At 41.5% G+C, this 24154-nt stretch overlaps 2 protein-coding genes across 3 annotated transcripts; both read left to right on the top strand.

Moving 5' to 3' along the window:
- Positions 1-1029: 1029 nt before the first annotated feature.
- On the top strand, positions 1030-12837 carry cfap161 (cilia and flagella associated protein 161). The gene is made up of 8 exons (XM_023955859.2): positions 1030-1206; positions 11155-11244; positions 11327-11544; positions 11615-11696; positions 11948-11983; positions 12067-12189; positions 12274-12347; positions 12639-12837. The coding sequence occupies exons 1-8, from the start codon at positions 1135-1137 to the stop codon at positions 12778-12780; spliced, it is 837 nt and encodes a 278-aa protein (XP_023811627.1). The 5' UTR covers positions 1030-1134; the 3' UTR covers positions 12781-12837.
- Positions 12838-14004: 1167 nt separating this feature from the next.
- LOC101161884 (high-affinity choline transporter 1-like) lies at positions 14005-24138 on the top strand. 2 transcript variants are annotated; one of them, XR_002290417.3, is made up of 10 exons: positions 14005-14266; positions 15877-16066; positions 16843-16956; positions 17904-18059; positions 19087-19235; positions 19371-19517; positions 20464-20617; positions 20725-20942; positions 21047-21765; positions 21855-21917. XR_002290417.3 is itself a non-coding variant. In XM_011476147.4 (9 exons), the coding sequence occupies exons 2-9, from the start codon at positions 15883-15885 to the stop codon at positions 21560-21562; spliced, it is 1638 nt and encodes a 545-aa protein (XP_011474449.2). In that variant the 5' UTR covers positions 14005-14266; positions 15877-15882; the 3' UTR covers positions 21563-24138. The 2 variants fall into 2 exon arrangements, 1 of the variants encoding a protein (XP_011474449.2); XM_011476147.4 differs by having other exon boundaries at positions 21047-24138.
- The last annotated feature ends 16 nt before the right edge of the window (positions 24139-24154 follow it).

Raw genomic sequence — 24154 nt, 5'->3', positions numbered from 1 at the left:
CCAAAACCCGGCAAGAGCCACAAAGCCTCATCTCAATGTTTAGAAAAATACACTTTTTTATGCTTTTGTGGCCATTTACAAATGAAAATTTTAAACATTACACTAGTTAAATAATAACAGTGTTATACTTTTCTGTATTGAATCATGTTAACTTCTTTTTACTTTTGACAGCAGTACATAGTCCCCTTTCAAATAAAAGACACCCTGTGTTAATTAAGATCCTCCTGCTGAACTAAAACTGTAAAAAAGCCAACTAAAACATGACTTTTTCTGTTGTTGTGACTTTACTGAGCATTCCTCATTTTTCTCATTTAGCTATCAATTGTGAATTTGACTACATTGGTGCGGAATCCAAATTTTGAAAAAACATCGGCCTAATAAAAAAATTGTAAGCAGAAACATCAATAACCTCTCTGACAGTAGTTTAAATCTTTTACCATCATTTTTCCGTTATCTGAGCTTTGCATGTGTGACATACAAAATAATCAAGACCACAAACCTATTTTTCATTCAAATCTTTTGCATTTTTCTTCTAAATCACACAGCCACAATTACCTTCATAGAACCCCTTGTAGCTCCAGAGCCTCAGGGAAATAATAAGCTGCACTGTAGTAATACACCTGAATCGGATAATATAACCCCTAAAACTGCAAAAATTCAGTTTTGGGTTTCTGCTTTATTGTGTTCCTTTTAGCTGGCATGATTTTACCAATGCGTGTTGAATTTTAGCTAGATCTGTAGCAGGGGGGTCAGACTCCAGGCCCGGAAAGGATGTCTTATCTGCTGCTGATTACCTGGATCAGGTGTGTTTATATAATAAGAAGTCACAATGGAAGCTTGGATTGGAACATGTAAGACACTGGCCCTTGAGCCCTGAGGTCTGACACCAGTGATGTATTATATAGGTTAAGACACATAATTTTAAAGATGGCCTGACATTAAAACTCTGATTAGACTAAGACAAGTTTTAATTATGTGTGCTATTGGTACCAGCACGCCCTCTAGCGGCAATAAGCGTAAACTGCCTGGTAACGGCGTTGCCATAGAAACTACAACAGAAAACACGTACAGCAGTGGGGCAACGTGTCAACTTTCGGGTGATACAAAACCCACTGTTTGCAGAAAACAGTCCTAATGGCTCATGTGAGAACGTATCGATCCAAAGTGAAAGTGGGAAACTGGACTGAGGACGAGCTCTTACAGAAGGTTTGTTGAAAATTTTAAACTTTATTAATGTAACAGTAACGTAATCCCCAAAGAACTAACCTCTAAACGGCTATTAATTAACACTGTAGTATGCAGCCAACTATCCAATTAAAGTGTTTCATTTTGTAATCGGGTAAAAATATAAAAAATATATATATATCTATACATTTAGATCAAGCCTTCTCTATTTCTATCTGCGAGGACTAATGTTCATATCAGAATTCAGTGGATTAATCTTTCTCACATCATTGATTTATTGATCCACAATTTAGGAAGTTAAAAAAAAACAAGTCATAAAATCCCTGTATGATCAAGTAAACCAGTGAAAACATTGATGTCTTCTTGCTTACTCTACATTCCTTCACTCCAGAGGTACGTCATTGTAATTCATTTTTGCTCAGTTAAAATGTTTTAACTATGTTTTGTATAAAATGTTCCTCTGATTGTTTATTTTTTATTTATTTTTTGCATTTTAATTACTTGAATAGATTTATACAAAAAAAACAAAGAAAGTACTCAGTCCCCCTAGGTGTTATCCACGAAAGTACTTTAATTTGTAGCATTTGTGCCATTTATTCTATGTAATATTGAGACAAGACAAAGAGAAAATGGTCTAAATAGGTCATCCTTTAAATAGTGCAACAGATCATGTTGGGATTGTCACGGTGCCTGTCAGTTCACCTCCCCCTCACACAGCTCTCCTGCTCTACTGATTGGAACCAGCTGACCTTCATCTCCTCATCACCCTGCCAGCCTTCATAAGGGAGATCCTCACAAGTATCCAGCGCCAGTCCGTTATACTCTCTCCGGTGCTTACGTCTGGCCTCTAGTCAAGTAACCTTGTTCTAGTAAATCCAAGCCTTGTACTTACTCTTTGTCTCATGCCTTCAGGTCAGCTCTCCACTGGTCACGCTGGTTCCTCGCCTCGTTCCTGTCACGCCGTCCTCGGCTCCACCTCTCGCTCCAAGCTGTGCTCGCCGTCCTCGGCGCTCCACCTCGTCACAGGCTGTCTACGCCGTCCTCGGCTCCACCACTCCCCCAAGCTGTGCTCGCCGTCCTCGGCGCTCCTCTTCATCCACGACTCTCATCTCCCCTCTCAGATTAAAACTTCTGACTCTGCCTCGTCTCCTGAGTTTCTTCCGGGTTCCAGCATCTGGGTCTCCATAGAGTTCGACCATGACAGAACGGACTGGCCATTATCCAGACCCAGCTGGCCCGGAAGGACTCCGCTTGGCCGTCACTCACCAAGGCATCGCTCTAGGACGGCAAGCTGAATCCCTCAACCAGATGGCCGCCGCCCAGCAGGACCTTTTCCGTCGTTTGGACGGTATTTCTCAGACTCTGATGGATTTATCCTGCCGAGGACCTACTAACGCCACAGCCACCAACACGGTTTCCACCACCGGAAGCCCGGGCCCCGCTACAGACAACACAGCTAACGAAAACATCCGGCTCCTTCCTGTGCCTTTCCTGGGTGACGTAGGAGCCTGCGGGGGTTTCCTCCTGCAATGTCGTTTGATCTTCCAGCAGGCACCTCGGCACTATCATGCAGACCACAGCAAAATCACCCTTATAGTGAACTCTCTCCGGGGTAAAGCGCTTCAATGGGCACAGGCTTACTTAACTGCTAATCCCATCTCTCAAATCCCCTTTGAACGCTTTTTAGGAGAGTTCCGGCTGGTTTTTGATCAACCCCGCAAGGAAGAGGAGGCCACCCGCCGACTGCTAGCCCTCAAACAACGCCACAGATCCGTGAGTGACCATCTAATAGATTTTCGGATTCTAGCCGTGGAGGCGGGTTGGCCGGATATAGCCCTTAAAGGGGTGTTCTACCAATCCCTTAATGATTCGATCAAAGATCATTTATGTTCCCAGCCTGAAGCCAGATCCTTTGAGGAGTTGGTCACAGCGGCCCTTCGTTCTGACGTTCGCCTCCGTGAACGTCAGGCCGAGCGCCCCCGCCAAGACAAGAGACCCTTTACCAGTGTTTCTCCTCCTTCCCCTGTTGCTAATTATGTTCATGTTATGTCTCATGATTCTGTTGGACGCTCCACAGAGGAACCGATGCAGATCGGACATTCTAAGCTCACTCCGGAGGAACGCCGAAAACGCAAGGAAGAAGGTACTTGCTTCTATTGTGGACAATCGGGTCATCATGTGCAACAATGCAACCTGCGTTTAAACCCCAGAAGCCCCCTGCTAGAGGACAGGCCGCGGGAGGGTCTTCCTCCTACTATCCAGGAAAAGAGTTTCCTTTATGTTCCTGTCAAACTATGTCACCAGTCTGTAACTCATTCATGTCAAGCCCTTATTGACTCCGGAGCCGAACAGAGCTTTATTGACAGTTTTTTGGTTGCAAAACTCAGTCTCCCCACAGAACCGCTGGACCATCCTGTTAAAGCTGCTGGCCTGGGTGGTCAATTACTCACCCGCATCACCCATCGTACCAAGCCTCTACAACTGATCACTTCCGGTAACCACCACGAAATCATTCAATTTTACATTACACAGACTCTTCAGTCCCCTGTCATCCTAGGTTTCCCTTGGCTCCACAATCACAATCCCCAGTTCGATTGGGCTAATCACCACATAATCAACTGGAGCACTCACTGCCTAGCTAACTGTCTTCGCTCCGCCATTCCATCGCTTCCACCCGATCTCGATCCTGTTCCTGAAGAAATTGACCTTTCCAAGGTACCCCCCTGTTATCATGATCTCAAGACCGTTTTCAGCAAAAATAGGGCTGGTGCCTTGCCTCCCCACAGGCCTTATGATTGCTCAATTGAGTTACTTAAGGGCGCTGCTCTCCCCAAGGGACGTTTATTTAATTTGTCCGGTCCTGAAAGGACCTCTATGGAAAAATACATTCATGAGTCCCTCGCGTCAGGTCACATTCGCCCCTCCTCCTCTCCCGTTGCTGCAGGTTTTTTCTTCGTTCAGAAGAAAGATAAGACCCTACGTCCTTGTATCGACTATAGAGAACTTAACCAGATCACGGTTAAAAACAAATACGCTCTGCCACTCATCAATTCTGCTTTAGACTCCGTTCAAGAGGCGCGTGTATTTTCTAAATTAGATCTCCGCAACGCGTACCATCTCGTTCGTATGCGAGAGGGGGACGAATGGAAGACTGCCTTCAACACCCCCTTAGGACATTTTGAATATCTGGTGATGCCTTTTGGGCTCACCAATGCCCCTGCAGTTTTTCAGAATTTGGTTAATGACGTCCTCCGAGATTTCCTCAATAGGTTTGTTTTTGTTTACTTAGACGACATCCTCATTTACTCTCCTAATCAAGAGATCCACACTCTCCACGTTCGTCAGGTCCTCGAACGCCTTCTCGAGAACCAACTTTTTGTTAAAGCCGAGAAGTGCGAGTTTCATCAATCGTCTGTCTCCTTCCTTGGTTTTATTATAGAGGCTGGCAACATCCGCCCCGACCCAGCCAAGGTTTCCGCTGTGTCCAACTGGGAACCTCCCAACTCACGCAAACAGCTTCAACGTTTTTTAGGGTTCGCAAATTTTTACCGGCGATTCATTCGCAATTACAGTACTCTCGCTGCCCCTCTCACTCAGCTTACGTCCATCAACAAACCCTTTCATTGGGGTCCTGAGGCTCAAGCCGCGTTCGACCAACTGAAACGTATGTTCATCTCCGCTCCCATCCTCATACAACCGGACCCGCAACGCCAATTCATTGTTGAGGTCGACGCTTCCGACACTGGGGTCGGAGCCGTTTTGTCCCAGCGCGAGGAGTTTTCGGGGAAACTCAAGCCGTGCGCCTACTTTTCCCGCAAACTGTCCACTGCGGAACAGAATTATGACGTGGGCAACCGTGAGCTTCTTGCAATCAAACTCGCTTTAGAGGAGTGGCGCCACTGGCTTGAGGGAGCTGATCAACCTTTTGTAGTGTTGACGGACCATAAAAATCTCGCGTATCTCCGTTCCGCCAAGCGTCTTAACTCTCGTCAGGCACGTTGGTGTCTCTTTTTTGATCGGTTTACTTTTACTATCACGTACAGACCCGGTAGCAGGAACATTAAGCCCGACGCTCTTTCCCGCCTTTATAGTCCCCATGACCAGCAGGAGGTCTCTCACATAATTCCTCCCTCCTATATAATTGGTAACCTCACTTGGGATGTCGAGACGCGGGTCTTACAAGCCCAAAACGAAGAGCCAGATCATCCTCCTCCTCCGGCAGGCACACTCTACGTGCCCACCTCCCTCCGCTCTGAAGTCCTAGTGTGGGGGCACACTTCCCGCATATCATGCCATGGGGGCGCCCATAGAACTTTTAATCTCATCAAACGCAGGTTTTTCTGGCCCAATATGGAACAGGACGTCCGGGATTTTGTTGCCGCCTGTGCTATCTGTGCTAGGTCCAAGTCCTCCAATTCACCTCCAGCCGGGCTCCTCCATCCTCTGCCCATCGCTGAACGCCCCTGGTCCCACGTATCCATGGACTTTGTTACTGGGTTACCCCCATCCGAAGGTAACACAGTTATATTGACTATTGTTGACCGTTTTTCCAAGGCAGCGCAATTCATCCCCCTGGCCAAGCTCCCCACGGCCACTGAAATGGCCGACGTCCTGGTCCACCAAGTCTTCCGACATCATGGGATACCTAAAGATATCGTCTCCGACAGGGGCCCGCAGTTTGTATCCCAGGTCTGGAGGTCCTTTTGCTCTGCCCTGGGTGCGACCGTCAGTCTCACCTCAGGTTATCACCCCCAGTCGAACGGCCAAGCCGAACGTGCCAACCAGGAGCTGGAAGCCGCCCTCCGTTGTCTGGCCGCTCAGAATCCCTCCAGCTGGTCTAAATTTCTCGTTTGGATCGAGTACGCTCATAATAACCATCCCTCCTCTGCAACCGGTATGTCACCTTTTGAGGCTTCGCTCGGCTATTCACCTCCTCTGTTCCCTTCTGATGACATAGATCTGGCTGTCCCCTCGGTGCAACATCACCTCCAACGCATCCAACGCGTTTGGCGCCAGACCACAGCCGCTCTCCTTCGCACCCGGGAGGGTAACTGCCGGGTGGCCAACCGACGCAGGAGAGCGGGGCCGGACTACCAGCCTGGGCAAAAGGTTTGGTTGTCTTCCAAGAATGTTCCCCTCCAGGTCACCTCTCGTAAGCTAGCACCCCGTTTCATAGGCCCTTACATCATTGAGAGGGTCATCAACCCGACCTGTGTTAGGCTACGGCTCCCGGCTGCGTTGAAAATACATCCCTCCTTCCACGTTTCCCAAATCAAGCCCTTCCGGGAAAGCCCCTTATGCCCGCCGTCCGCTTCCCCACCGCCCGCCCGGCTCATCGACGGCGCCCCTGCGTTTACTGTCAGTCGGGTTCTGGACATTCGCCGCCGGGGCCGCGGTCACCAGTACCTGGTGGACTGGGAGGGTTACGGCCCGGAGGAGCGCTCTTGGATCTCCCGCTCCATGATTCTGGACCGTTCCCTCCTGGACGATTTCTTCAGGGCTCACCCTGATCGCCGCCCTGGACCGCCTGGAGGCGGTCGTTGAGGGGGGGGTACTGTCACGGTGCCTGTCAGTTCACCTCCCCCTCACACAGCTCTCCTGCTCTACTGATTGGAACCAGCTGACCTTCATCTCCTCATCACCCTGCCAGCCTTCATAAGGGAGATCCTCACAAGTATCCAGCGCCAGTCCGTTATACTCTCTCCGGTGCTTACGTCTGGCCTCTAGTCAAGTAACCTTGTTCTAGTAAATCCAAGCCTTGTACTTACTCTTTGTCTCATGCCTTCAGGTCAGCTCTCCACTGGTCACGCTGGTTCCTCGCCTCGTTCCTGTCACGCCGTCCTCGGCTCCACCTCTCGCTCCAAGCTGTGCTCGCCGTCCTCGGCGCTCCACCTCGTCACAGGCTGTCTACGCCGTCCTCGGCTCCACCACTCCCCCAAGCTGTGCTCGCCGTCCTCGGCGCTCCTCTTCATCCACGACTCTCATCTCCCCTCTCAGATTAAAACTTCTGACTCTGCCTCGTCTCCTGAGTTTCTTCCGGGTTCCAGCATCTGGGTCTCCATAGAGTTCGACCATGACAGGGATTGTGTATTTTAAAATTTGAAAAGCAGCAGTGTTGCATGGAATAATCCATTAACACTAAAAATTCATCTATAACTCTGAAGCAGCGTAGACTTTGCATTGTGCCTTCATAAAAAAAAATAATTTATTTAATTTTATAATCTGTGTGTGTGCATGTACAATTTTATAGGTTTTAGATTATAAATCATATTTTGGGAACATTATTCATTTCTAGAGTTGCTTTTAAAAATATTTAACCACTACCTTTTTTTTCAACTTTAATACTATAATTGATTTAATTAACCATGTTTCCTTTCTACTTGAGCAATTTATTCTTGACAGTATTATTATTATAATTACTAAAAAATAATGCATTTTATTTAAAAGCACTGTTCAAAGCCCTTATGGACATGTTTCTGTAGTTTCTGTACAGATTCAAAAGTAAAACACAATAAAATCACAAAACGTTATAAGCATAATAAATGATTTGAGATCATTAATAAAATCAAATAATAGAATATGAAAATTGTGATTTGGAAAAGGACATTTGAATGAACAGATAGGTTTTGAATCTGAATTGAAAAATTGAAATGGAGTCAATGTTACGGAGGTCCGGGGGAAGACAGTTCCAGGGATGACAGCACGGCTCCCTGTGGTGACCATAGGGAAGGGACGAAAAGCTGAAGGGAAGAAGAAGACCGCAGAGAGCGAGAAAGAATGTTAATATGGAGAAGATTAAAAAAATAACAAGGAGCCAGGTTATGGAGGGCTTTGAAAGTTTAGAGAAGACGTTTGGATTTAATCCTGCAAGCTACTGGAAGCCAGTGCAGCTGCAGGAGAACGGGAGTGATGTGATGGGAGGAGGGAGCTCTGGTGATGATGCGGGCAGCTGAATTCTGGACCAATTGAAGTTTATTCAGAGTTTTATTGGGAAACCAGAGAGAAGTGCACTGCAATTGTCAAGGCAAGAAGGGACCAGGCTACTGGCCTGTGACTCTCTCATATTTCTATGTTACCACTTTTAATATGAACATGAAATCACAGCTTTACTATAAAGGTCCTGTATTGTACAATTAGGGTATCGTAGAACCCCTGTTAAACAGTTTCAAACTTTGAGTAGTCAAGAATAGAAATAAAGCTGACAATTTTTTAGTATTTTTTTACACAAAAATTCTGTAACATGTAAATGAAGGACTTTTGGAATTTACTTTTTGTTTCATCAATTGATGGTTTTTGGAAGATAGTTCAGACTATAAACCTTACAGAGAAAAAGGGGGCCACCAAGTTGGATGTTGTGTTGTTTTCTTTCAGGCCACTAGAGTGCGCTATTATAAAATCTGACTCAAAACGCTTTGCCTGCCCAAAACAGTGGGTCTCGCCCGTCTATTGCAAATTGCAAATCCTTTAAGATGGTAAAATGTTAGGGTAATTGAAACCTTTCCAACTTTATCTTGTATTATTATTATTTTTGATATTAATTATCGTTATTGTTGTATCTAAAGTACTAAAGCAAAATGTGAATTTACAAAAAACACATGTTAATGTACATTTGTATGGGTAGCTATCTGATCTTCTTAGATCCTTCTGTAAAATATATGATATATTTATCTTTGTAATTGTTTTAATATATAGTGATTTTCCACTTCATTTTTTTCTGTTTAAAACCATGTTCAGCAACACCACTGCACTTGTAATACCTTGCAGGTGTACTGGGGCATGTTGGTACAAATGTACACCATAAAACAGTGACACACATAGTAATTACAGTGACGATCCCCTTAAGTTCGCATGACAAACTTGGAAAAAAAAGCCACTTCAAAAGGAATAATCTAAAAATGCAGAAGCAATCTGTGCAAAAGCAAAGTCAATATTGTTTTTTTTTACAAGAAAATTAGAACATGTATTAAAGAAGAGTTTTTGAATTCCAAAAAAACACAATTTTTGCTGATACAAAACATTCAGGAATGTGTTGGCACATACCATCATTTGATCATATATTTTTTTTAAAAGAAACCGGTCTTCAAGTTGCCCTTAAGTGTGGGAAGGTCTTGGAGAGAAGAAAAAGATGGTTGCCATATGCCTTTAGGGGGTTGCAACAGCGAATCATTCACCTCATCGAACCCTCTCCTCTACAGCCTCCTCGTTCACACCAACCATCCCTCATGTCCTCCTTTACTACATGAAAAATGCAGCAAAGGGAAAATCTTTTCAATGTTTTTTAATCTCTGCAGTATTTTTAGTCTTCATAGTGTGTCTGCTGTGATTTGCAGTAGGGCAAAAAAGTATTTACGGTAGTCAGTCACCAATTGTGCAAGTTTTCCCACCTGAGAGAGAGGCCTGTAATTTTCATCATATGTTTACCTCAACTGTAAGAGACAAAGTGAGAAAAACAAATCCAAAAAAACACATTGTCTGAATTTTAAAGAATTCATTTGTACATTTTGGTGGAAAACAAGTATTTGGTCAATAACAAAAGTTGGCAATGACAGTGGTCAAACATTTTCTGTAAGTCTTCACAAAGTGTTTACAAACAGTTGCTGGTATTTTGCCCCACTCCTCCATGCAGATCTCCTCTAGAGCAGTGATGTTTTGGGGCTGCTACTGGGCAATGTGGGCTTTCAACTCCCTCCAAGGGTTGAGATCTGGAGACTGGGAAGGGCACTCCAAGACCTGGAATTGTTTCTTACGAAGCCACTCCTTCGTTACCCGGGCAGTGTGTTTGGGATTGTCGTTATGCTGAAAGACCCAACAACGTTTCATCTTCAATCCCCTTCCTGATGGAAGAAAGTTTTCATTCAAAATCTGATGATCATTCTTTTCTTTACATGGATCAGTCGTCCCGGTCCATTTGCTGAAAAACAGCCTCAAAGCATGATGTTTCCTCCCCCATGTTTTACAGTAGTTATGGTGTTCTCTGGATGCAACTCAGCATTCTTTCTCCTCCAAACACAAGTAGAGTTCTTACCAAAAAGTTCTATTTTGGTTATATCCGACTATAGGACGTTCTCCCAATCCTCTTTTGGATCATCCAAAATGCTCTCTAGCCAACTTTAGACAGACCTGCACATGAACTGGCTTTAACAGGGGGACATGTCTGACACTGCAGGATTTGAGTCCCTGGCAGCGTAGTGTGTTACTGATGGTAGCCTTTGTTGCTTTGGTCCCAGCTCTCTGCAGGTCATTCACTAGGTCCCCCCGTGTGGTTCTGGGATATTTGCTCACTGTTCTTTAGATCATTTTGACCCCACGGGCTAAGATCTTCTGGCGGAACTCCAGACCTTTTGAGATCATCCATGGTCTTGCACGTCTTCCATTTCCTAATAATTGCTCCAACAGTTGATTTCTTCACATCTGCTTACCTATTGCAGATTCTGTCTTCCCAGCCTGGTGCAGGTCAACAATTTAGTTTTTGGTGTCCTTGGACAACTCTTTATCTTGGCCATAGTGAAGATTGGAGCGTGACTGTTTGAGGTTTTTGACACGGGTCAATTTTATAGATAACAAGTTCAAACAATTGGAGGACAGAGGATCCTCTTACAGAAGAAATAACTGGTCTGTGAGAACCACCTTGTTTGTAGGTGACCAAATGCTTATCCACGATAATTTGCAAATAAAAAAATCTTTAAAAATCAGATCCTGATTTTCTTTCCTTATTTTGTCTCTTCTAGTTGAGGTATACTTATGATGAAAATTACCGGCCTCCCTCATCTTTTTAAGTGGGAGAACTTGCACAATTGTTGGCTGTCAAAATACTTTTTTGCCTTACTGTGTGCAGGTAACAATCCCCCAGTAATTGTTTAATACCAACATATGTTTTTTTTTTGCTGAGCTTTTTTCCTTAAACCCATGGAGGGGGAGTTTTAACTAACAAAGATGCTTAATGTACATCTGAATGTTGTTTTTCTCTAGGATGCAATGAAAGAATATCTGGAGAAAAAGGAGAAGGGAGAGCTCTATGTACAGAAGATAGACCTTCTCAGGCAGAACATGTTGAAACCGGTAAAATGACATCTGAGCTCAATCCGACAACACTCGTGGGAATTCATTGCCAAATTACTTTCTTTTTTTTCCTTGTGTTTAGGTGAACTTGTCAGTGACAAATGATGGAGATCTACACTTTGGAGATGTTGTGATGTTAGTGAACGTTGGAGCTGGGAACAGGGACCGCAGCGCTGTCAGCATTGACGCTGACGTGAATAGTTTAATGACTGTTCCATCTCCCAGCATTCCAGTGTCTTGTGGGGTCACTGCAGGAAGAACTATCCAACCATGCACACGCACTGCTTTTATCGTTACAAGGTAATCACTCTTTAATTCAGCAGAAACTTCAGCCAGACAACACTTTGTAACCGTTTTGGCACATCCACAGTGTTGACGGGAATCCTGAAGGATCTGTGCTGCATTTTGAGCAACATTTTGCCTTGAGGACTTTGAGTGGTTTTGCCAAAGGGGTAAGGAAGATAACCGACTTGCAGAATCACAAACAATCGAAGCTCTATAAGTTTAAAGCAAGTTTGTGTAAATGGAATGTGTAAACACAAATGTAGCACTGTAGAGATAGGAAATAACTAAGGTCAACTGAAGAAGATCTAGTTTAGAAACAGAGCAGTTAAAACACATCACTTACCTGTTTTAGTTCAAAGTTACCTACTTCAAGAGAGAATATGCGATATTTTAACTTCTTGTTAACACCTTTCCTCAGCTTTACTTGACTAGTGACATGAGAAGTTTCCAAAAGGTAACTCATTCAACCATTTGCATTAGAAACTATTAAAGATGAAGTGTATCTGCTCATTTATATAATTGTGGTTTCATTCAAAGTGTGCAAAAAAGTCCCACCTCCAAGAAGTGTACCTGGATGAGAGCAAATGCTTTCTGTCATGCTGGAAAATAGTGCATTTGGATCCCCTGGAAAGACTTGAACATGAAGGACTTCCAGTTCCAGTAAGTCTTCTTGGAAATGACTTTTGCGTAAAGGAAGACAGTGTTCTGTGTTCTTACTGCCTGTGTTGCCTTTCCCCCCTGCAGGCTAATGTGAAAGTGTTGATCTTGCATTGCAAGACAAACCAGGCCCTTGCAGTTTTGGGAGATCAAGCTCTTTGGTATTATATTTATTCCAAATTTTCTATAAATAAATCAAAGCAGACCCTTTTGTACCTCTGACTGCAAAAATACAAGCTTGAATGCTCACTAAGAAAAACACTGCATATTTGTAAAAGTACTAGTCATTTCACATGGAAAAAATTACAAGTGCAAAATTCTATACAAATGTAAGTTCTTTAAATAATTAGCTTTCAGATAAACCAATTTTATATTAACACATACAACTTCATGTCTTTTTATGTGCTATTAGTGGCAGTTTTACAATTCCACTGTGTGTAATCTTCCTGCAGGACAACATTTGGTGAAGAGTACGAGGTGACCACTCACACATTCCTGGACTGCCACAAACTCGAACAGGAAAACAATCACTGGGTGTTGTGCACCTCTGACCCTGCAGGAAATGGCCTTGTCCTTCTTAATCGCCAGCAGTAATGCAGAACTACAGAAACAGCATCAAAAATTTTAATAAAGATGTTTCTTCTGCTTCAATCACTGACTTGTATTTATTTTATTTTTTTGCCTAAATAAGAATTAAGAATAGACCCTGTGAGATTGATCATTTTATGGAGATCTAGGATTAGCCAGCATTGTAGAAAAGTCCTCGTTGAAAAAAAAAAAGGTTTAAAAGGATGACAAAGACGTACATGAATCTATTTTTCTGCAAGTGGATGCATCGGAAGGGGTAGAAACAGGGAGCTTGGGCCCGCTGACTGTAGCAGCTAGATCATAGCTTTTTGTCTGATTCACAACGATTTGACAAAAAAATACTCAGAAAGGCAATTTTAAGCTTGATTTTCTTCAAATTTGTCCTCAATCATAAGGAAAATGCCACAAGAACATGTTAAAAAAACAAAAACACAAATTGCATTGTAGTAGGTCTTTAACACCCAATTCTGACAGCAATGCAGGTTAGTGTCAGGTAAAGGTAATAGACCAAATTTCTTTCACAGAGTTTCGATGCCGCTATATTATTGAATAGAAGAATAACTGTACTGAAACAATTAAAATATTAGGTTACTATGTGACAAAGCTTAGAAAATTGGTGTTATTTGTGAGACAATTAATCATTTGTCAAATAACACTGTCAATGTTAAAAATATAAATAAAGGTCTTTTGTCACTTTATATTGTTATTAAAAAAAACTGAAAAAGTCAACCTTCATTGTAAAAAATATTTATATATGGAGAAACAATAATGCTTTGAGGTTGCAATTACCGTGTAACTAATTAAAATAGACAATTCATTTACTCAACAAACTTCAGTTTAACAGTATATGTCAGCCCATCACATAACCCTCATATGATTTGACATTTTTATCATTGGTTTTGACTTTTTTTTTTTTGTCACGTGGTCACTCGTTTTTACAGGAATAACTCATTTTGCAGCGGTTTTAGACCGAACAATCGCACTAATCTGCGTCTGGTGCGATGCGAGAACTGTTGTCCCCTGTCCAGCACCTTAGTATAAATGCCCAATGAAATATGTATGAGGAGAAGTGTGAATGATACGCCATATCGATGACAGCGAGCGCTTCCGCATCGTTAAAAGGGGTTCACTTGTCCTCCTGAGCTAGCAGGTGGTAGCATCCATAGACATAATGGTAGCCTCCACCACATTTCGTCGGTCCCGGGGTGCATTCAAGACACCTACGGTTCAGAAGCGTTTTTTCGCTCTGCATAAGACAGTGTCGCCAGAGCGGTGTTCCAATAAACAGGCGTTGATTCTGAAAAAAAAAAAAAAAAAATACAAAAAAAAAAAAAAGGATAGTGTCGCAAGAGCTCCTCAGCGCGTACCGGCGTTTATGAACACCGTAGAAACTCTGAACGAACACCTGCAAGTGGAAGTTTTTATTAAATTGGCCCACACATAACTGCAGAGTAGACTACAGTTTTCTTGAAGGATATTTGCCTCTAAAGCGGTGAGTTCTGCTGCCTATAGTCTCAGTTCTGACAGTCATTGCCTGAATTGAAATTGCTTTTAGAGCTTGTTACTTAGTATATCCTAAAATATATATTAGGGGTATAATTTGTTGTGATATACATCAAAATGAGAAACAATAAAACACGTGAGCAGCTGCTTTTTAAATGTTCGACTTAAGACTCTGCTCCATATCCGAAATTTTTTTTTACACTTTGGACCCTTTAAACCAAAGTACAGCTCTGCTGAAGAAAGACATAATTGTTAACGTAATTCCAATCAGAGACAGAGGATCTTTCTAACAAAAAGGTCCTCTCATTATAATATAAATGCCTGCTGAACCTAATGGTAGAGCGCAGAATATATATTTTTAAAACACTAATTATGGGTAATACCAAAAGCAAAAGAACAAATAAAAATAATTGATTTTATCTTGCTTGGTATTTCCAAGGGTTTGCTTATTATGGCCCTGAAGATGCTACATCCAAAATGATCTGTTATTGTTGATAAAGTAAATTACATTAAATAGAAACATAATATCAATAGTCCAAGTATTGTTTTAAGTTGAAAATTTTAGTTTTATTTTCACATCACACAGTTTAGAACATTATGTCATTGTCTTTCAAACTGAGGTCATGTCCCAAAAGAAATCAGCTGTGTATTTTTTATTTTTTCATATCTTTTAGTTTATTCTTGATTGTAATAATTCATCCACTTAGACTAATCCTTGCAGCAAAATCTTCATAAACTATCTATTTCTTTTCAAACAGATGATAAGAAATCAGTAGGAAATGTTCTCCTTAGCTACCACACCTTTTTACATGCACACACATGTTTATAATAAACTATTTTCACCTTCATTTTATTGAAGTGTTGTCATTTGATTATTTTAGTATGTAATTTGACTTTTTTTTACCCATCATGCAGCTCGTAAAGTCACAGGAAAATTCTTGTTTTGCACATCTGATCATCAGTACAAAATAATAATATGTAAAAATAACCTTGACTATGTTTTGCTAGTTTATTTGAACCCAGAGATGAAACTGAATGCGCTGTGATGAGGGGTAGACTGGCTCGGTTGTCACATTGCTGCCACCTGGTGGCTGTAGTGGGGAACGGCAACAAAGTAAAAAAAAATGTACACATATGAACTGCAAATCACACTGTGATATTTACAGTGTTACGCTGCAGCAATCTCTGAGTGTCAGTAATTCTGGCTGAATAGTAGGCAAATTCACTCCTGGGAAATTTCTTTTTGGTTATTTTTGCTCCCAACTTTTCTCAGTTCTTTATCTTTCTAGACTTAATGTTTAGAAAAATGTCTAATGTACCCACATATTTGAAGAGTGATAAAGACTGTAAACACAAACTGACAGGAGTGTGTGTCAAGAAAAGCATGCATCTGCAGCTGTTTTGCGATTGACAAGCATCAGGTTGACACGCAGAAACGTAAAGTGTTGCTCGGCACTATAGACGTTAAACCTGCTCTTGGATATCCAGAGCAGGTTTAACATTACCCGTCATTGCAAATCTTAGAACAGCTCTAGTGTTGTACCATAGTCAAACTCATGTCTGCTTTGTAAAACTGTTTTTTTTTCCTTTCTGCTATAGGTCATCATGGCAGTTGATATCCCTGGACTAGTATCTGTAGTCATTTTTTATGTTTGCATTCTGGCTATTGGAGTATGGGGATCTCACAAAGCCAAAAAAGTGGAGAAGACCTGCCCTGGAAGCAAGAGTGATGTTTCTATTATTGGTGGACGCAACATCAGTGTCTTAGTTGGGATTTTTACCATGACAGGTATAAAACTTTATTTCATATTTGTGTGGTTTGGGAGGGAGGCAGTCAAAGGCGGGTGCCTCGGCCATGGAACTTGCCTTTTGGGACATGGAACGTCACCTCTCTGGGAGGGAAGGAGCCTGAGCTTGTGCGAGAGGTTGAGACGTACCGTCTCGATATAGTTGGGCTCACCTCCAAACAAAGCCTGGGCTCTGAAACTGAAATGAGCTTTCTCCGTAGGGTGGCTGGGCGCTCCCTTAGAGATAGGGTGAGAAGCTCGGTCACCCGTGGAGAGCTCTGAGTAGAGCCGTTGCTTTTTCCCTTCCAGAGGAGCCAGTTGAGGTGGCTTGGCCATCTGGTCCGGATGCCTCCTGGACGCCTCCCTGGGGAGGTGTTCCGGGCATGTCCAACTGGGCGGAGGCCCCGGGGAAGACCCAGGACACGCTGGAGAGACTACAACTCTTGGCTGGCCTGGGAACGCCTTGGGGTCCCCCCAGAGGAGCTGGAGAAGGAAGTCTGGGCATCATTGCTTAGACTGCTTCCCCGGTGACCTGGTCCCTGATGAGCGGAAGAAGATGGATGGATGGATGGGTGGATGGATGGATGGGTGGGTGGGTGGATGGATGGATGGATGGATGGATGGATGGATGGATGGATGGATGGATGGATGGGTGGGTGGATGGACGGGCGGGCGGGCTGGCGGGCGGGCAGATGGATGGATGGGTGGGTGGGTGGGTGGGTGGATGGTGTATTTCCTGTTATATGACTGATAGTTTTTTTTACTCTTCTCTGTCCAGCCACATGGGTTGGTGGAGGTTATATCCTGGGAACTGCTGAAGCTGTTTATTCTCCAAATCAAGGTCTCATCTGGGCTATGGGCCCCCCTGCTTACTTTTTAAATTTCTTTTTGGGTAAGTAGCCCAAACAAATTGTTTTTTTTCCCCAAAAGGCATTTCAAGGACATTATTTTTTTACATAAAGCATTTTGTTAAACTGTTTTTTACGTAACTTCTTTTTTATGTAATCTGCTATAGTAAAATTGACCACTATGTTAAAAACTGATTTTTGTTTTTTAATAAATGTTCTTAAGCAAATTTGAATTTTTGATCAAATTTGATATTTAGTAATTGCACAAATTTAACATAGGAACTTTTTTAGGTTATGCTTCCAATAGTTGAATTACACATTAAACTCAAAGAATTGGGAATAAGATCGTACGTTGCTCAGTAGACGGTCCACTTAAGAATGTGAAGAGGGTTTTATCTTGCTACTTATTGTCTAAAGAATGTTGATGCAATGAGGGATGTTTCTTTCTGATGGTTGTGGTAAAGGATTTGCTGGTTGAAGCACGAAACACAGCAAAGACTATTCTCTAGTGTTGACACAACCTAGATATTAGCTCATTATTGTGGACGCTCATGCCTAGAGTCTTTGGTGCATTCCTGTGTTTTAACAAGCTACAACAGCTAGGAATTTGGAGAAGTGCTGTTCAAAGACAGAGTCCCAAAGCGATCTGAAAAAAAGCAGTGATTGTTAAAAACTACAGATTTTTTGAAATGTTTAACCCTTATCACAGGGACTTATGTTAAAAAGATCCAGTTTGGACTGAACAAACAAAAACAGTTTTTATGCTGTCACAGCTAAATCCGTTAAAGATTAATTTCATTCCTTGAAATGTCAAAAGATGGATTCTATCCAAAAGCGAGTTAAGCTGGTTGAGTTTGCATGCATTGAGAACCGCACTCCTCACAACCACATTGCCAAACAACACATTTCCAGTTTGGTTGATTCTAGATATGAATATGTTTGTGTCCAACATATCCTGATTTATTTTTATTTTTCACCATTTTTCTTCTAGGCGGACTGTTTTTTGCCAAACCAATGAGGTCCAAACGCTATGTGACCATGTTGGACCCGTTTCAGAATCGCTACGGCAACACGTTCACTGCAGTTCTCTTGGTTCCTGCCATTATCAGTGACATATTATGGGTATCATGCGTCCTTGCTGCGCTGGGTAACTACCTTGATGCAGTTTGTTTTACTTGGTTACTTAAAGTTTAGTCTTAATTAGTTAATAACAAAAAGCAGGAGTTAAAGGATTTGCAATTGATCTTTGTTTCAGTTTCCACAAACATATGAATAACAGTTTGTGCTAAAATGTGATCAAATTAAAGAATAGGAAAAACTTCTGAATGTGAATTAATATTATTGACATAAAACACATCTATTAGTGAACAACTTTTCCTTCTTGTTGCTCTCATGCATTACTCTTCTGTTCTTTGAAGAGGGAGTCTCTGTTTCACCTGAACACTGCGTCCGTGTTCACAAATACACGGATACTGGTGCACATGTCCTTCTCCAAGGAAATAGTCTTTCTCTATGTTTACAAAACTTTTTTTTTCTTCTATTAAAATGCTCCGAAACAGCTTTTTCTAAAATCCTGTTCAGCAAAGTGACCTATAAGATGCTGCTGCTTCTATTGGGTCCATACATCTATCTTTAATACTTTTTCATTCTGTGTGCTCCAAATTTGATTGGAAAATAAACAATTCTAATGGAAAATAAAATTTAACTAACATGTGTCTTGGTATAAAGCAGAGAATATTTGTTGAAAGGGACCTCATCAAGCGTGAGAGCAGTATTTTGAGGTAAAACATAATAACAACTAAGCATGAAAATCAAGGAAACCTGCTTTCCAATAACAAGCGCATGCTGGTATGCAGGTGACATGCTCTTCTAAATCACTTTGTCACATGTCTGTGCAGAATGCATTGAACTAAACAGGACAGAGGTGTTGTTCTTACGCAGAAATGCTGCTAGAATGACAAATGACCTCTGCAGCTTTGCAGATCTGCCCTGCATGCAGCAGTCAAACACAGTTCACAGCTTCCAGGACCACCTAAATAAACTAACTCGTCTTTAAAATGTTGCAAAGTGTGCAATGTCAGGCTAAAACCTGTGATTGTTTTTTGTCTTGCTGAAACTTTTATGAACATTTTTTTTAAATAAAATCTATAACAAATATGTGACCTGATTTGCAGGAGGGACGATGAGCGTCATTCTGGGGCTGTCGTCGACCATTTCCATCATCATCTCTGCAGCTGTCTCCATCATCTACACGTTTCTCGGGGGCCTCTACTCAGTGGCATACACTGATATCATCCAGCTTTGTTTTATCTTTGTCAGCCTGGTAAAAAGAGCAAGCACACCGTAACACTTTAACAATCAAAAACTGCAAAGAAGCAGGGGAATAAAAAAGTAACAAATATAAATCAAATTCTAAGAAGTTAGTGATGCTGATAGAAACTTTTTATTTCTGTTTCAGTGGCTCTGCATTCCGTTTTTGGTGCTTAGCCCTGCAGTTGGTTCCATCTCACAAACACTTCCTCTGAACCAGACGGTTGGACATTCCTGGGTTGGACACCTGGAGTTGGAGGATGCGGGAAAATGGGTTGACCAAATGCTGCTGATGGTAAAAGAATTTCCCCATTTCACATGAAACCCTATGAACCTTTGACTGAAGCCAATACATAAAACACGAAACTGGACAAATGATTCAAGCCCCTCATTCATGAAGCACAAGTAAATGCTGTTTGTTTTATTTAAATACATTTATTTTAAAAATATGTATCTACATTTAATTGACCTTACATAGAATGTATTTATAGTTTCAACTATAAACTCCCGTAATCCAAAATAAATAAGTTAAATTAAGGGGACATGCGCAAGACTGCATGTTCTCCACTCCCTATAATGTGCAAAATCATTCTTCAGTGAGTATTCTTTTATTAGTTGAATACTATTTTCCTGTTTGTCTTTATTTATTCTTCTTATAGTATCTTCCGCCGTTTTTCGGCTACAATTTTTCACCTATTTTAACAATTCAACTATTAAAATGTTCAGCTCTTTCGTCTAATGCCTGCTCTGACTTTTGGTCCTTCAAATCCTTCGACTTTTCGAAGAGAGAAAATTTTTGTTCGTGTTTTTCCACGTTAAAACGTACTGTGGCCTGGAATTGTTTGAACTCGGTTTCTACCAATAAGACGATACACGACGAACCTCATTTATAGAGAAAATGATTCTATGTATTTATACTGGTGTAGGCATAAGGCCAAAGAAGAATCAGCTCAGTGGATCAGTCAATGGTGCCTGCATGCAGAGGTTCTAGGTTCAAGACCAGTGTCACATCATGTGTTTTGCCTTGCCTTCTTGATAAAATTGAGTTTGACTAATTCAATTATATTTCATTACATGGAGTTGGGGCTACTCATATTTATTGGATGGAAATCCAGCCCACAATTAAATTGAGTTCATCCAATTAGTTATTTTTTTGAGTGTACGGTTTTAGATGCCACTTAAAGTTAGGGCCCTTTGCAAATTCCACAGCTATTGGATGACTGAGCCTATGTGTTCTGTAGGTTCTTGGTGGACTTTCATATCAGGCTCTGTATCAGAGAATCCTCTCTGCAGCCTCATCGGTTCAGGCTCAGATCACATGTTTTGCTGCTGCTGGAGCAGTTTTCCTTATGGGAATACCCTCAGTTGTAATTGGAATCCTGGCTGTCTCTGCAGGTATGATCTCATGCAAACGTTGTCCAAAGAATACAAACCCTTTCAGCCTTTTTCTGCTTAAATGACGTCCCCTTTTCAATCCCATCTTCTTTTGCCCCTTTCTTCAGACTGGAACCAGACAGATTATGGCTTACCCCCGCCTTTTGAGCGCGGGGATTCAGGGAAGATCCTTCCACTTGCTCTGCAACAACTGACACCCACCTGGGTCTCAGTGCTGGGCATCGGTTCTGTGGCTGCGGCCGTAATGTCCTCCATGGATTCAGCCCTGCTGTCCTCAGCATCTTTGTTTACCAAAAACATATACAAGACCACTTTGAGGAGATCGGTGTGTATTGCTTCTATTTGTCGAGCAAGAATGACTGTTTAAGTCATTTAAACACAAGTTTAATAGTGTTTGTGCTCTTGTTTTATTGTTTTTTTGTTTGGCAGGCCTCAGAGAGGGAGCTGCAGTGGGTCATCAAAGTCTCTGTGCTGATTGTGGGCTTGGCTGGGATGGGCTTGGCGTTCGGGGGCACCAGTGTGCTTGCTCTCTGGCTCATGAGCGGCGACCTCCTGTATTGCGTGATTTTCCCACAGCTGGTCTGCGTGTTGCACTTCCCCTACACCAACATCTACGGGGCTATAAGCGGCTTTCTCTCCGGTTTTCTTTTGCGCTTGCTGAGCGGCGAACCACTGCTCGCAATTCCCGCTGCACTCCTGTACCCTGGCTGGAAGGAAGAAAATGGAATTATCAGTCAACGCTTTCCTTACAGAACTGTGGCCATGCTGTCCTCCCTGATAACTATCATCATGGTGTCTTATTTGATAGAAGTGATCTTCTCTCGCCACCTAATTCCTCAGTCTTGGGACGTTCTTGGAGGGCTTCAATCCAAAAAGCAGACTGAGGAAGAAAACCAGCCCAACAACACTGATGATAGGAAGTTAACTTTTTCTACAAACCTCTGAGTTAAACCTCATTGCAGCCAAGGCACAAAACTAGATGAGAACAGCTTGGAGTTTCTTTTCTGATCTGCGGAGCCGACTGCATCCATTTAGAATCATTGAATGGAGGATTCCACACTTTCTTTAAGCGCTGTTGTTGTTTTTTTGTCTAGGTTGTGCCTCTAAAGTTAACATTTGTTGAGGAAAACGTTTTGCTGACTCAAAAGGTGAGTTTGACTTTTGTTTTGTGGGAAATCCCTCTCTGTGAGTGAAACTAATCATATTGAAGAAACTATTTGCATTTTTCTTTTTGCAGTTTATTTAAGTTGCTGCAGCAAGGAGTCACTCAACAGAATATGTGCCAGTAAGCACTCAATGTCTCTATTGGCCTTGTGTTTTTTTATTATTTTATTTTTTTTACAGAGCCTTGTGTGTATGTGAGCAATACACAATCGCTGTACAGGAAACATAACAAAAACAAGGTCCTCTGCAGTTTTTATCGCCTCCGTGTGGCTCATAAACCACTGCGGTCCGTCAGCCACTCACTGTTGTGTCTTCTTCAGCAAAAGCAAACTTTGAAACCTTGAACTTTCATATCCTTTTGCAAGATATCGTCACTAGAGGACCAGAAAAACATAGATATACAATTACAGGTTTACACAAACAGATGCCTGACAGCACAGATTGGAGCTTCTAGCTTTTTCAGGGATTGTCTTTGCTGATTGGTTTCAAAAATGGGCTTCTATTTTACTTAAAGACCCCCTCCGATCATCTTTTGATCTATTTTCAAAGCGTTCCCCAAGGTCTTTTAATAATGAATATGATGTTTTAGCCAAAGTCAACAAACCTTTCATTTTCTAGGACATAGTTTCTACAGAGCGGCAGTAGTTCATTGGAAATTTGCCTCTCAGTTGTGGGTGGGCCGATTGATGCAGAGCAACCCCGCCCCCCTTCCCTTCCTTGTTCTTGGGAGCTCAGGGTATTTTCTACGTCACAAATACAACCTTTTTCAAATGGCATTTTTGTCTGCTCCAGATTCACAGTAATTTGAAAAAGAAATACAATTTTGAGATTAATTGTTTTTAAAAGGTTTCCTCCGTCATCAGAAAAATGTCACAAGAACATGTTAAAAGCACCAAAAAGGGATTCTCATCAGAGGACGTTTTTTGTTTTTGCTTGATTTGTGAGATAAGTCAAGCAGATATGTTAGGAGCTAGTGACATCTGCAAAAAATTACGAAATGTTGAAATATTTTTAACAAAAACATATTAAGAAGTTGTATGTGTGTATTACAAAGAAAAAATCAACATTTATACTTATTTTTGTCTAAATTTCTCTATAAATGGTCTAGACATTTTTTTTAATTGTTAGTTGTGTTACTTTGTTTATTATTACCCTAATATCGCTAATCCAAAATTTAGTAAAGTAAAATAATTGAAAGTTTTGTTTTTAAATCGTATTAATGGCCAGTCGATTAGCTGCATCATGTATCCTTTTTTGTATTCGTTGATAATTTTTAAAATTCTTTTGGATAAATGATTACTTTGTTTACTATATTATTTATATCGTCTATATTCTTACTATATGCATTTATTATCGGGCACTGGTGTGTTTTGATTCCTTCTCAGAGACTGTTCAAATGTTTTTACAGTCTATGTTCCTTCTCCAGCGTTCAAGCACTATTAAACTGTAATGCGTCTTTGTAGCAGCAGAGGGCGACACTTCAGCACCTAAAAGGGTCCTCGAGGTCTTTCGTCTGGACCAATAAGTCTCAGGGAATGTGACTCCATAGTGGAGCTATTGAATACAGTCTTGTTCACACAAAAATAATACAAACGTTGAGGATGTTTTTGTGGTTTACTTTGTTTTTATATTGTAGGTACTGCACTTCAATCAGTGGCATTATTTACCTCATTAAGCCTCAAATTGACTAGCAAAACACTGTCATAAAAAGCAATGATCTGTCTGTTAGTGAAATAAAAATAATTGCATTAGTAGATTTGATTATGAAACATAAAAACAAGAAATTCCGGGTAACCTGGTGATGAAACATGCTCAGTTGAAGATTTCTGAAGTTGTACAGAAGCTCTTCTGAAACAAAGTGTAAAACGTTAATCATCTTTAGTCTGCAGACCACCAGCAGGTTGAACAATAAAAGCTCCCACACTGGGGGCTGTCTCTGCTGCTTCTGTGGGATGAAAGGAAAATGAAAGCAGAGACGATTCTTAGAAAGCTCCATTACCAGGTTTTACTTTGGGCCCTAGAGTTCACTGTTAACAAAAATGGTCTACTATAAAATGGTTTGAAGTTGCAAATTTTTTTTTTTTTTTTTTTTTTTACCTTACATTAAAAATGGCCTGATCTGATGTGTACACATATACAACAAACTTGCTTTGACTTTTACAAGACCACAAGTTCTGTTTTTTTTCACATTTTAGGTTAAAAGTGAAATTTTAGTCAGCAGTTTTCAAAGCTGAAAACAATGAAAAGTTCCACAAAAAAAAAAAAAAAAAAAACTTCATGGGCATTCGGATGTTTTTGTATATTCTTCTGTGCACGGTAACTTTTTAAAGAATAAAGATTGGTACTCAATTGTCAAATTAAGTCAATATGTGA

Source organism: Oryzias latipes, chromosome 6 (genome assembly GCF_053564925.1).
Source record: "Oryzias latipes strain Hd-rR chromosome 6, Olatipes_Hd-rR_3.1".
Lineage (NCBI taxonomy): Eukaryota > Metazoa > Chordata > Actinopteri > Beloniformes > Adrianichthyidae > Oryzias > Oryzias latipes.
This window is presented reverse-complemented; position numbering and strand designations above follow the sequence as displayed.

What these genes read in the sequence shown, in the direction of transcription:
- cfap161 (XM_023955859.2), top strand. Translation starts at nt 1,135, where the DNA reads ATGGCTCATGTGAGAACGTATCGATCCAAAGTGAAAGTGGGAAACTGG. An exon ending in TGAGTGGTTTTGCCAAAGGG is followed by an intron (nt 11,697 to 11,947) that starts GTAAGGAAGATA and finishes ACCTTTCCTCAG; the next exon opens with CTTTACTTGACTAGTGACAT. An exon ending in ATGAAGGACTTCCAGTTCCA is followed by an intron (nt 12,190 to 12,273) that starts GTAAGTCTTCTT and finishes TCCCCCCTGCAG; the next exon opens with GCTAATGTGAAAGTGTTGAT.
- LOC101161884 (XM_011476147.4), top strand. Translation starts at nt 15,883, where the DNA reads ATGGCAGTTGATATCCCTGGACTAGTATCTGTAGTCATTTTTTATGTT. An exon ending in CTTTTTAAATTTCTTTTTGG is followed by an intron (nt 16,957 to 17,903) that starts GTAAGTAGCCCA and finishes TTTTTCTTCTAG; the next exon opens with GCGGACTGTTTTTTGCCAAA. An exon ending in GTTTTATCTTTGTCAGCCTG is followed by an intron (nt 19,236 to 19,370) that starts GTAAAAAGAGCA and finishes TTTCTGTTTCAG; the next exon opens with TGGCTCTGCATTCCGTTTTT.